Source organism: Fringilla coelebs, assembly GCF_963513975.1.
Source record: "Fringilla coelebs genome assembly, chromosome: 5".
Taxonomy (NCBI): domain Eukaryota; kingdom Metazoa; phylum Chordata; class Aves; order Passeriformes; family Fringillidae; genus Fringilla; species Fringilla coelebs.
This window is the reverse complement of record NC_140033.1, coordinates 71,674,439-71,685,239: the sequence shown is the minus strand read 5'-3', so window position 1 is coordinate 71,685,239 and position 10,801 is coordinate 71,674,439. Positions and strand designations below refer to the sequence as shown.

General features: G+C 41.3%; 1 protein-coding gene across 1 annotated transcript; it reads right to left on the bottom strand.

Annotated features, from left to right (window-relative positions):
* Positions 1 to 396: 396 nt before the first annotated feature.
* IAPP (islet amyloid polypeptide) lies at positions 397 to 4,897 on the bottom strand (the record flags this gene model as incomplete). Its single annotated transcript, XM_084205478.1, has 3 exons — positions 397 to 586; positions 4,545 to 4,679; positions 4,818 to 4,897. The coding sequence occupies 3 exons, from the start codon at positions 4,895 to 4,897 to the stop codon at positions 397 to 399; spliced, it is 405 nt and encodes a 134-aa protein (XP_084061604.1).
* Positions 4,898 to 10,801: the final 5,904 nt, after the last annotated feature.

Sequence of the window (10,801 nt, the reverse complement as noted above, 5' to 3'; positions counted from 1 at the left end):
ACTTTTGCCAGCATTCTGATACTTGCTGTTCTTTATTAAGAACATTGTTCTTGTTTAAGAGAATTTATTCTTTAATGAGGAACTTTACAAAGACATACACATCGTGGTTTATTTTTTCATCCTTTTAATAATAATAATAATAATGATTAAAAAAACCTCATTGCAATTACTTTTCCATTTATTATCATGGTGGATTTTTACAAAGGGATTTCCCAAGCAGATTTCCGGAGCTCTAGTGGAGTCGAAGGAGCAGCCTATGCACGTCATGGCACCTGCACAGCGGAATGATGAACAAAAACCACACACACAGAGAAAACAAGGCACTGCTAGGACTGTACAAGTAACAAACCACCGAGAGGTCGCTGACACATCCAAGAGTGGCTATTCCAGCCGCCCCTAGAGCAGTGGGTGGCTGTGGGGCTGCGTGCCCGGCAGCCCTGGCGTGTCCCTCTTGCCGTAGGTGTTGGAGCCCACGTTGGTGGGGGGGTACAGGGCGCCCACGCTGCCGCTGGAGCGCACCAGGAAATCGGCCAGGCGCTGCGTCACGCACGTGGCCGTGTTGCACTTCCTCTTCTCCAGCTGGTGGCTGCCAAGGTGGGCACAGAGAGCCAAGGTTACGCTCAAGGGATGAGCAGTGGGGTGCTGGATCTGTGTTGCCCCCCAGGTGAAGGGAGGAGTGATGGGTCTGACTCTGCTGCTGGCCAGGGGCTGTGCACAAATCACAAACGGGATGGGACTGCTGGGAATGTGCCCTGAGCTGTTTTATTTTCCAGCATCACTCTCATTACATGGTTATGGCAATGGGAAGATGCAGCAGCTCACATCCCAGGCAGCAGACCAAGAACTTCATGTTACAACTCACTTTATAAGTGTTTTGACCAATCACACAAAGCAGAAGCACATTGACAGTGGTTCCATCCAACCACTATGGGCACAGGTACCTTTGGTTAAACAATGCCTGATTGTTTCCAATACAATACCTGCTTGTGAGTCTTCAAACACAATGCACACAGCTCCATTATTAACCTTAAAACTTCCTAATATCTCCCTAGATGTACTTTTCTGTAGCTTAGGGAGTTATTCTAGACAAGCATTAATATACATCCCATTGTTCTATTTGTCTTTACTTTTCTACATTTTACATCATTTTCCTGCTTACCTATCTCACGGCTACTGCTGAGCTCCAATCACAGCTCTGCTGTCTCTGAGGCCTGCCTTTTGCAGCTTTCCCTAAACCCTCTGATTTTATGGATTCCCACATGACTCCACGTGCTCAGAAGGCTAATTTATTATTTTAAGATACTATATTACATTAAAGAATGCTATACCAAAGTATACTAAAGAATAGAGAAAGGATACTTTCAGAAGGCAAAAAAGATAATAATGAAAACTTGTGACTCCTTCCAGAGTCCTGACACAGCTTGGCCCTGATTGGCCAAAGAGTGAAAACAATTCACATGAAACCAATGAAACAACCACCTGTTGGGTGAACAGTCTCCAAACACATTCTAAAGCAGCAAAACACAGGAGAAGCAAATCAGATAATTATTGTTTTCTTTTTTTTCTCTGAGGCTTTCAGCTTCCCAGGAGAAAATCCTGGATGAAGGGATTTTTCAGAAGATTTGAATGTGACAATCGAGTGTGCTGCTTCTCACAGCCACTTCAGCTCTGCTAACGTGGGAGTTCTTTTAATGTGTGCACAAATACAGAACATTAGAATCTTCCCACCACCTACTTTGTGCCTGAAAAAAAATCCTTGTGCTGGGTGCTATTATCAGTTTTAATGATGGGGGTTGTTCAGATGCAGAGACCTGAACAGTCATATGTCGTTTTTATTGATATCCTGCACAGCAGCTTATGACACCCAGAAAACCTGTAATGATAGTATAGGTAAGACACGAAGTGAAAGCAATGACTAAATGTTTAACTTGCAGCTGAACTTCTAAATCTATTTCGAGCTCTTGCTGATATCATGAGGATTGCTAACACAATGATGATCACTGACACTCATTTAGTTCTCGTGTTTGCACAGAATCATATCCTGCTCTCTCTGAAGGGACTGGTAATATTCCAGTCCACACCAGGTGGGCTAAACCCAAAGGCTGTCTCCCATCTGCACCACATCTCATGGGAGGTGGCCGTGGTGTTTGTGAGGGTCCCCAGGACGACGTGAGAGATGAGAATCTGACTCCAAGTTCTCAGAAGGCTGATTTATTATTTTATGATATTATATTATATTAAAGAATGCTATACTAAACTATACTAAAGAAAGGATGCATCAGAAGGCTTCACAAGAATGAATAATAAAAACCTGTGACTCCTCAGAGCCTCAACACGGCTGGACCACGATTGGTCATTAAATTAAAACAATTCACATGCTGGATAAACAATGCCCAAATCACATTCCAGAGCAGCAAAACAGGAGAAGCTGAAGCTTCCCAGGAGGAGAAATCCTGGCAAAGGGATTTTTCAGAAAATAGCCTGGTGACAGGCAGCAGTACCACTTAGGATGGTCTTTAGCTCTGTCTCCAGCCCTGTCTCTGACTGAACTGCCACATCTTTTTTGGAACAAAAAAGCAACTTGGAAGTTCTGTTGTGGTGAGAGAGAATCCTTTGCTGAATGATACTTTAAAAAGAGTGTCCAAGGAGGAATCCGTATCTAAAAGTAACATTTTATGATCTGAACCAACCGACCATTTACAGAACTCCATGTGAAATTTATGCAGCATGAGGGTTTTTGTTTTTTTTTTTAAATTGTGATAAAATGGTTAGCTTGAGAGAACTTGGGTTTTCAAATTTGTTCCTTAGACTGCTGTGTTGCTCCTTCAGACAGAAATACTTGCTTGCTGAGATTGCCTATCCTAGAAATAACTTATTTTCTTGGGCTTCTTCATGCTGATATGGCATGAATTAGACACCAGTTTGTGGCTCAAATTTACTGTGAAGAGCAACAATATTCCAGTTTCAAACTCTAAGCAATACCAATACGTTCCTTTGCTTCCTGGTTATTAAATCTATCATCTAAAATGCCATATGACCTTTTGAAGTTATTTGCATTGATCTAAGAATCCCAGAGAAATAGCAGCTGTGAAAGGAATGTCTGTATTATACTGGTTCTTCATTAGTAGATAAGCAGCAATAGTTAAGCAATTAATATTTTAAGTGTGTAATTGCATTAAAAGAAAATTGTTGGACAGGGCTTTGTTGATTTTCATGGGTGTTTGTACTGGTTTTAATCCAGCCTTTAACATCCACGGTTCGAACAGCAGCTGGATCCTGCTTTGTTTGTGGAGGCACAATTCTCTTTTCTACTACAGCTACAAAATCAAGTTGAAAACTCCAGCAATTAAAGGAAGCTGCTGGGTTTCTGCCTCATGTCCAGCCTGGCTGAACCCATCACCTCTTTAGCTTTAAATGAATATTTGCTGCCAGGAGACAATTCACCCCGTGAGATGTGGTTCTGGGTCAGGAGAGCAGATAAGGGACACCACACTCCTCAAGGGGATGCCTTGTGTTTGAATATTACAGTTATTTTGTGGGGTTTGTATTTATTTTTAAGGTGATAGCCATAAAAGTGTGAGAACTTCATCTCTGTTATAAAAATACTTTTGATGGTATAAAATTTGTCATATAATAGTATTTTTAAAATATATATTCAAAGAGAGAGGAACAGGAAACTATATATACATAGGTATTTACTGAATTCATCTATAACAGAATGGGCATTGAAAGAAATTCACTCAAAAGCCTGACAAAACTGGATGAGCTTAAAGCTCTCTTCCCACCTTGATGATTCTGTGAAAAGTGGAATAGTACAGTGCTGTTTATCTTTTGGTATAAATTGCAAAAAAAATCTTAAAATGGTTTTTATTTGTTAAAAAGTTGCCTGAAATTGAATTTATGAATTTATAAATGTGTTTCAGACAAGTGAAATTCTATCAGAACCAATTTCTTCTTTGCCTTCTTCCTGTGATTACATTAATGTTTAATTCTGATTTAAAAATTGCTTAATTACTGAAAGCATTTATACTATGAAATCATTCCATTCTAGCAGAGCAGTAGTATTATTAAGAAGGGTATGTTTTCTTATTTTTTTCCTCTTCAGGCTTGGAAATCAGACAAATTTTTTAAAAAGGAAGGCATTTGCAAAATATACCTTTTTTCTCAGGGTAATGCAGTATTTTCAGCCTTTGTAATTTATGAAAGTGTTTTAATTGCCAAGTGCTTAAATGATTTGTGACTTTGTCCCTGGATTTCACTTTCTACCTTGAATGCTTTGATCTTTATGTTACAGAAAAGCTGATCTTTATGCTTGCAGGCAACCTCTATTTCGTAGAAGTATTTTAGTATTAGTAAAGTCTATTTAGTTAGAAATAATAATAATAATAATAATAATAATAATAATAATAATAATAATAATAATAATAATAATAATTTTTAAAGGAAAAAAGCTGAAGTCTCTCAAGTGGCAGGGTATCCCTGGGACAAAGTTTGCTCCATGGTTCAATCTGATATGGCTGGGAGAAACAAGGGAAAATCAATACCTTTTTGTCTTTGCTGCTGGTTGTTCTGGCATTTCCTCACTAAGTCCTGGGAGTGTATTCTGTGACATTGCAGGCACCATCCATCCTTGTCTCTTGGAAGTACCATCAGACAGATCATCAGCCACAGACAGTAATCTTTGAGCAACAATAAAACAGTGAGCTTGAATAACTCTATTTTTATGATATTTGAGACATGAAAGCAAAAGCAACTCATGCAATAATGTGAACACCCTTTTTTGTGAAGAGAAATAAACTCGATTATTTGTTACTCACCTCTCAATAGGTGTAGCTTCCAAACAGCTCAGGGTGACAGAAAGTGCAATGAAGAAAACTGACAGCTTTAGGTTGCACATCTTTCCTGCCAAACTTTCTGCAAAGAACAATGATTCAAAACTGAAAGCTGACCCAAATACTCCTCAGCATCTCCTGTTATTGATGCCCATTCTGTCCTAAATCAAGAGCAGCTAGCCTTTTTCACGGGCTGGAGTGAGAAAAATGATCCCCTCAAGTTTAGTGACACAACTCAGTTTCAGAAATATAGCTCTCAGGAATAAATGCTCCTTTTCCACCCAGTAGTTTCAATCCTATCCCTTACCTCTGGTTTGTATTTCCTGACACATCCCAGCCTCAAATCCCGGTCCCCAGTGCAGTTTACTTTAAAATTGTCTAAGCCTTTTCCTGAAAAATGCTCTTGATTAATAATATCGTGCTTTTTAAAGCACATCTGTTGCACTGCAGGTAAAGTAAGAGAAAAGGGAAATTATTTACCTTTCTGTGGCCACAGATCCAACTGGAGAAGCCAGCGAGCCCTCTTGGTTAGCAAGAAGTGTGCATGCAACAATTCCACGCTTGCACCTAGCTCTGGAGTATCCTTTCCCCTCTTCCTCCCTGGCTCTTATATATCCTTGGCACCTTTCTCAGCTCTGACATCAGGCAGCACAGAGAGACTGTTGCTAGTGCCAGTGCCTATAGAAAGGAAGGGCCCCAGAGAGGAGCAGAGGCAGGTGGGTCATGACTGCACTAGTGAAATATCAGGAAATATTCACCTGGGCTGTGCAGAACGCCCTGCCGAAGGTGCTGCAGCAGCATCCTGCACATCAGGAAGGGAGCCTCAGTTTTACAGCTCTGAGGAGCTGCTGAGGTAATATTCCCTGTGGGTGTTTGCCAGGGCTAAATAAGGTAATAAAAGTTACAGAGCAAATGAAACGCCAGGCCACTGGTAATTGAAAGGCAGGAAAACATATCTCAGGGAAGATGGGAGAGTTAAAATTGTGGAGGTTTGCTGCAGAATGTGGATCAGGAGGAAAAGGTGTCTGAAGGGAGAAAAGCTGTATGGCGAATAAAAAAGTTGTTTAAATTGACAGCAGAAGTTCTCATTCAGGGTAAGATGGTAGAAATCGTGTACATTTTACAGTCAAGTCTAAATGTGAATGAAAATTCTGTCACTACGCATGTAAAAGCTCATGTTTGACTAACACAGGTGGATTCTTTGTCAGGAGTGAAAATTGAGTCAATTAATACTTTTCAGAAGGCAAAGACTAGGATTGAAAAGCCAGGAAATGTCAGAATAAAACTACCTGTGGAAATTTATTTCTCTAGTATGTATTGAGTATGGTTCAGGGAAAAATGTACAGCTTTTAACAGACTAAATCCAGGGTCAATGGATTAACTAACTGCAGATTTCCAAGGATACAGATTAGAACCATTTCCCTCTGATTTCAGTGGAAATTAGGCAAAGCAATTTCCCCCCCCCCCCTGTCTCCTTAGTTTCTGGTAGGTACCCCAATGCCTTTGGAAAACAGTCTTTAATTATTTATAAAGGACAAAGTTCTGGCACAAAAGCTGAGCAAAAGTTCTGTGTGACAAGAAGTTACCGTGTGCATCTTTTCTGCCCCTAAGAACACAAATTGAGAGTTCAGAAGTGCTTCAGTGCCAGGAGCACTGCCTGAGCTGGAAACCCCCTTCTTTGTTGGTTTGCTCTGTAGTAGCAGCTTTTCCCTGCAATGGCTCAAGTTCCAGGGCTGGCTCGCTTCAGGCCACTCGAGGTGAATACAGAAGGAATGTTTAGCTGGGATAGTAACTTCTCAACTCGATTACAGCAGTCTGCAAACGAGGCTCTAGAAAGGGACAAAATATTTTGTTGTTTGTTGTAGATGTTGCTTTGGGTTAATTTTGTGTGTTGTGGTTGGTTTTTTTTAAAGGGTGCCACTGCTGGATATTTTTTCTCTGTTTTTATATGATCATATACTTCTTTTCACCAGGTTCCTGATATTCCCTCTCTGGATGGACAGTCCCAGTGTAAGAGAAGTAAGTGCAGTATTTTTTCTTCACCAAGACAGTAAGTTCTGTGCAGCATCTGAAACAAGTTTATCTCTCCAAAGACTCACTGTAGAATTTGACTGTGATGAAATAACAATCTGGTATTAATTTCACTGTGGCAGTTTCACTCCTCTGGAATGAAGGCATGATTAAACCCCTTTTACAGAGATTGTATTGTGCTGAAAAACAATTATACAGCTACTCTGCCTGGGGATTGACACCAGCCAATCTTCCCTGCTTGGGTGTTGAACTTGAAAATGCCTTTTTGTGCTTTTTCCTGGGTGGAAAGAGATCTGTGTGTCACTGACACTCAGCAGAGGTCTTTATGCTTAGCCCATGTGAGAGATGTTGTTTCAAATCCTGAAAAACAATGGATAGGAAAGTTTGTGTTAAAGATTTTAAAAGACTTCACTCAATACTCAAAATCTCTTCTGTTTTAAGGCATCTAAGTGAATGGTTTCTGTGTCAAACTTGAATCAAGCTATGGCTGGAGAGAAATAAAATGAAACACCAATTTTCAAATAAATATTGATCCCAAATTCTAATTGCAGCTGTCCTGCAGAGTAGACTGGGGGGGAGCCACTAATGCTTTGAGAGAAGAACAGAAAGGCTGCTTCTTGAGGGCATTGTGGAGGTGAAAGTGGGCTCATGATGTCCCAGGAGCACTGCCAGCCTCCTGGGCTGCACAGCGTCTTGGCAGGCTCAGCAAGAAGTCTCTCCAGCAATTAGTCACATGTAAAGTTAACAAAAGCAAGGTTTTGCAGCTCCTGCTGCAAGTTCTCTTAAGCAGGAGTAGTGTTTTCCTAATGGAATATTAGATTGTGGAATCCCTTTGACAGCAGAACAGTTCATAACTCAAATTTCAAGATGCTGGCACAAAATATTTTATAGTCAGTGCCATTCAATGAGTGGTTGGAAAACTCTTTTTACCACTGACAAAGTTCCTTAACCTTGCTCTTAGAAAAAACTCTTTATTCCTGTGCATGACAACATGTTGACAACACAGAGTTCTCTGACATGTGTTGTATCAGCCTAAGGAAAAAGAAAAACAGGTGTTCTTATGAAAGAAATTTGTGATCACTTCTATTCTGAGTAGTAATGGTAAGAGCTGGAAGTGTGGGATTAACTCGTGGATTAGCTGGCCTGTTGTGCCAAAATGCAAAAAGGAAAGGTTTAGTCATTAACTTGCAATTTCAATTTCAACTATTTCAATACTTATTTCAGTTTTTGGAATAAACCAGCAATCAGAGCAGCATTAGCATTACCATCCATCAGTGCAAACATTCCCAGTAATGACACAGAGCTGTGCCTGTGTCACAGCTTGGAGCTGCTGCCTGAGCTGAGCACAATGCTTAATGCAATTGCTTACAGCAATTTTAGTAGCCTTTCAATCTTTTTTAATTAAGCTGCAAAAGTAAAGGGGAAAAAAAAAAAACCAAAAGTAAAGCATAAAAAGGAGGTTTCATTGATAGTGCCAGCACCTCTGAAAAAGTCAAAGTACCCAATATGGCCAAATCTGAAATTGGAAGAGTAAATCAGGTTTTCTGCTGTCATATTATATGTCCTAAAATATCCAGGATTGTCCTGGCTACCAGGACACTATTGCAGCACTATTGTAACTAGTTGGTCTTTTCCAACCTAGTCATTCTGTGAATTCTGTGAACTAAAAACTAAGTGGAACATCAGAGGGAGTGTAAAATCACTCTAGACAAGTGATAATGACAGGAACCTTGATTGTCCCCTAAATTTTTACATTTGGATGGCAAAGTCTGAAAATTTTGGCTATAAAGCTCTCTTCCCAGTGTTTCTTGCTTGGTGCTGTGCTGTTGAATACCACAATGTTTGCACTTTCTGGTGTGTGTGGAGTTGTGATTTTGTACTGTTAGCCCTCAAGCTGTCTGTAAGGGCTTTGTGCAAATAGTGTTTTATCAAATATGCTTTTAGCACAACTTTCTTTGTTACCCCTGCTGCGTGTGAGCCATTCCAGTGCTGATAAAAATACAAAGAGCTCTTCCTGTTGATCCCAACAGTGATGTTAAACCTGAGGAAGAAATATGTAAGAAGCAGCTGAGAGGTAAGAGGTGGAAAGTTACTCATTTCTCCCCCAGAGGAAAAAAAGATGATTCAGAAATAAACAGTGTCCATCCATGGGATGGATGAGCAAATGCAAAGGAGTAATTTGGGAAGTCAGGAGTATTTTAAAGCAACTTTTGTGATGTGTTTGGTTACTCAGCTGACGCCACTGGCAGAGCAATGACGTAGCCTGCGAGGACTCTGGCTGATGCTTGCTGTGAGAATGAGCTCAGCAGCTGGTGCTGAATCAGTGCCTGTGGCTGGGAATCCCTCAGACAGAGGAGATGAACTGCATGTTTAGGTCAGAAAAGGCAGAACTGACAGCCCAGTGCTTGGGGAGTTACAGTTCCTATGCCGTTCTTAAAGTTTAAAGAGTTTTAATTGCATCCAACAATTTACCTTTGAATACAACAGAAGGTTTAACTTTTGGGTTTTCATTTCCCCTGTCTCCCCTGCAACCTGTTTCCAGAAGTTAAAGGCAGAAGCAGGACTCCCTTTTGGTTACCAATGTCACTCCTGAGGGCTCTAACCAGTGCTGATGGTAATTATGAATATGGAATAGAAATACTCTTCTTCCTTCCTGGTAAACCAAGTCATCCATTGCTGCCTGCTCTGCTAATTCTCCTCAGTCACTTTCTGTAGCAATTAGTGTAGGAAAAGGTGTTCAGGTTTCCAAGATCTTGCTGCAATGTGCACCTGCCGCTTCTGCCATAGCACAGGGAGTTCTCTCACCTGTTGGATTCACATGTTCTTCAGAGCAGAGCAAAAAGCCTTGCTGAAAGGAAGGGCAGGGTGAATATACTGAGTTATAGAATCACAGAATGGCCTGGGTTGGAAGAGACATTAGAAATCATCCAATTCCACCCCCCTGCCATGGGCAGGAACATCTTCCACTATCCCAGGGTGCTCAGAGCCCCATCCACCCTGGCCTTGGACACTTCCAGGGATGGAGCATCCATGGCTTCTCTGGGCAGCCTGTGCCAGTGCCTCACACCCTCACAGGGAGGGATTTCTCCCCAGTATCCCACCCAAACCCACTCTCTGTCAGTGTGAAGCCATTCCCCCATGTCCTGTCATTCCATACTTTTGTCAATAGTCTCTCTCCATCTTTCTTGTGAGTTCCCTTTGGGTCCTGGAAGGACTCAGTTAGGCCACCCCATAGCTTTTGATTGACAGAATGAAGTCTCCCTAAATGCTCCTCTTAGGGGAAAAAAGAGGAATTAGGCATGTGTGGAAGTGCTGCTTCTGGTTTGGTAACTGTGGGAGCTCTCCACCCCTTCCTCCCCACCCAGGCTCTCTGATAAGGAGCACAGACACCTGCAGAAGGTGCAGTGAGGCCAGGAGCCCCCCTCTGTGCTCCCCAGGTTTATTCCCCTGCAGGTGAATCACTGTGAAATGCAAAGCCAAGGAAATCAGTCCCCTCTTAGAGAAACTGCTGGTTTCCAAAAGAATTCCACACAGATTCATGCCAGCCCTCCATACCTGAGGCAGTGCCTAACTTTGAACTAAGTTTTCTTTTAAACTATCCCACTTTTTAAAAATCAGATTTTTTTTTTCTCCTCTGCAAACTGCTGCAAGAGAATGACAATCTGGCTTTGTCTTGAAACACTCTGAGTCTTTTAGATGATGCTGTCTTGACAGCTCTGCTATTAATAGTGGCATTTTCCCTGCTGTTTAAAAAGGAGGCTTGTGCTGAACTGAGGATCAGTCATGTTCATAATAATTTTCCACCAAGGGTAGGTGCAGTCTGTGAGCTGACGTAGGAGAATTTACGTTGCCAATACCATCAAACATTAATTAACTTATTTATGGCACCCCAGCACACCCAGCTGCAAAATACCAGAGCCCTTCTTCAAGAAGAGGTG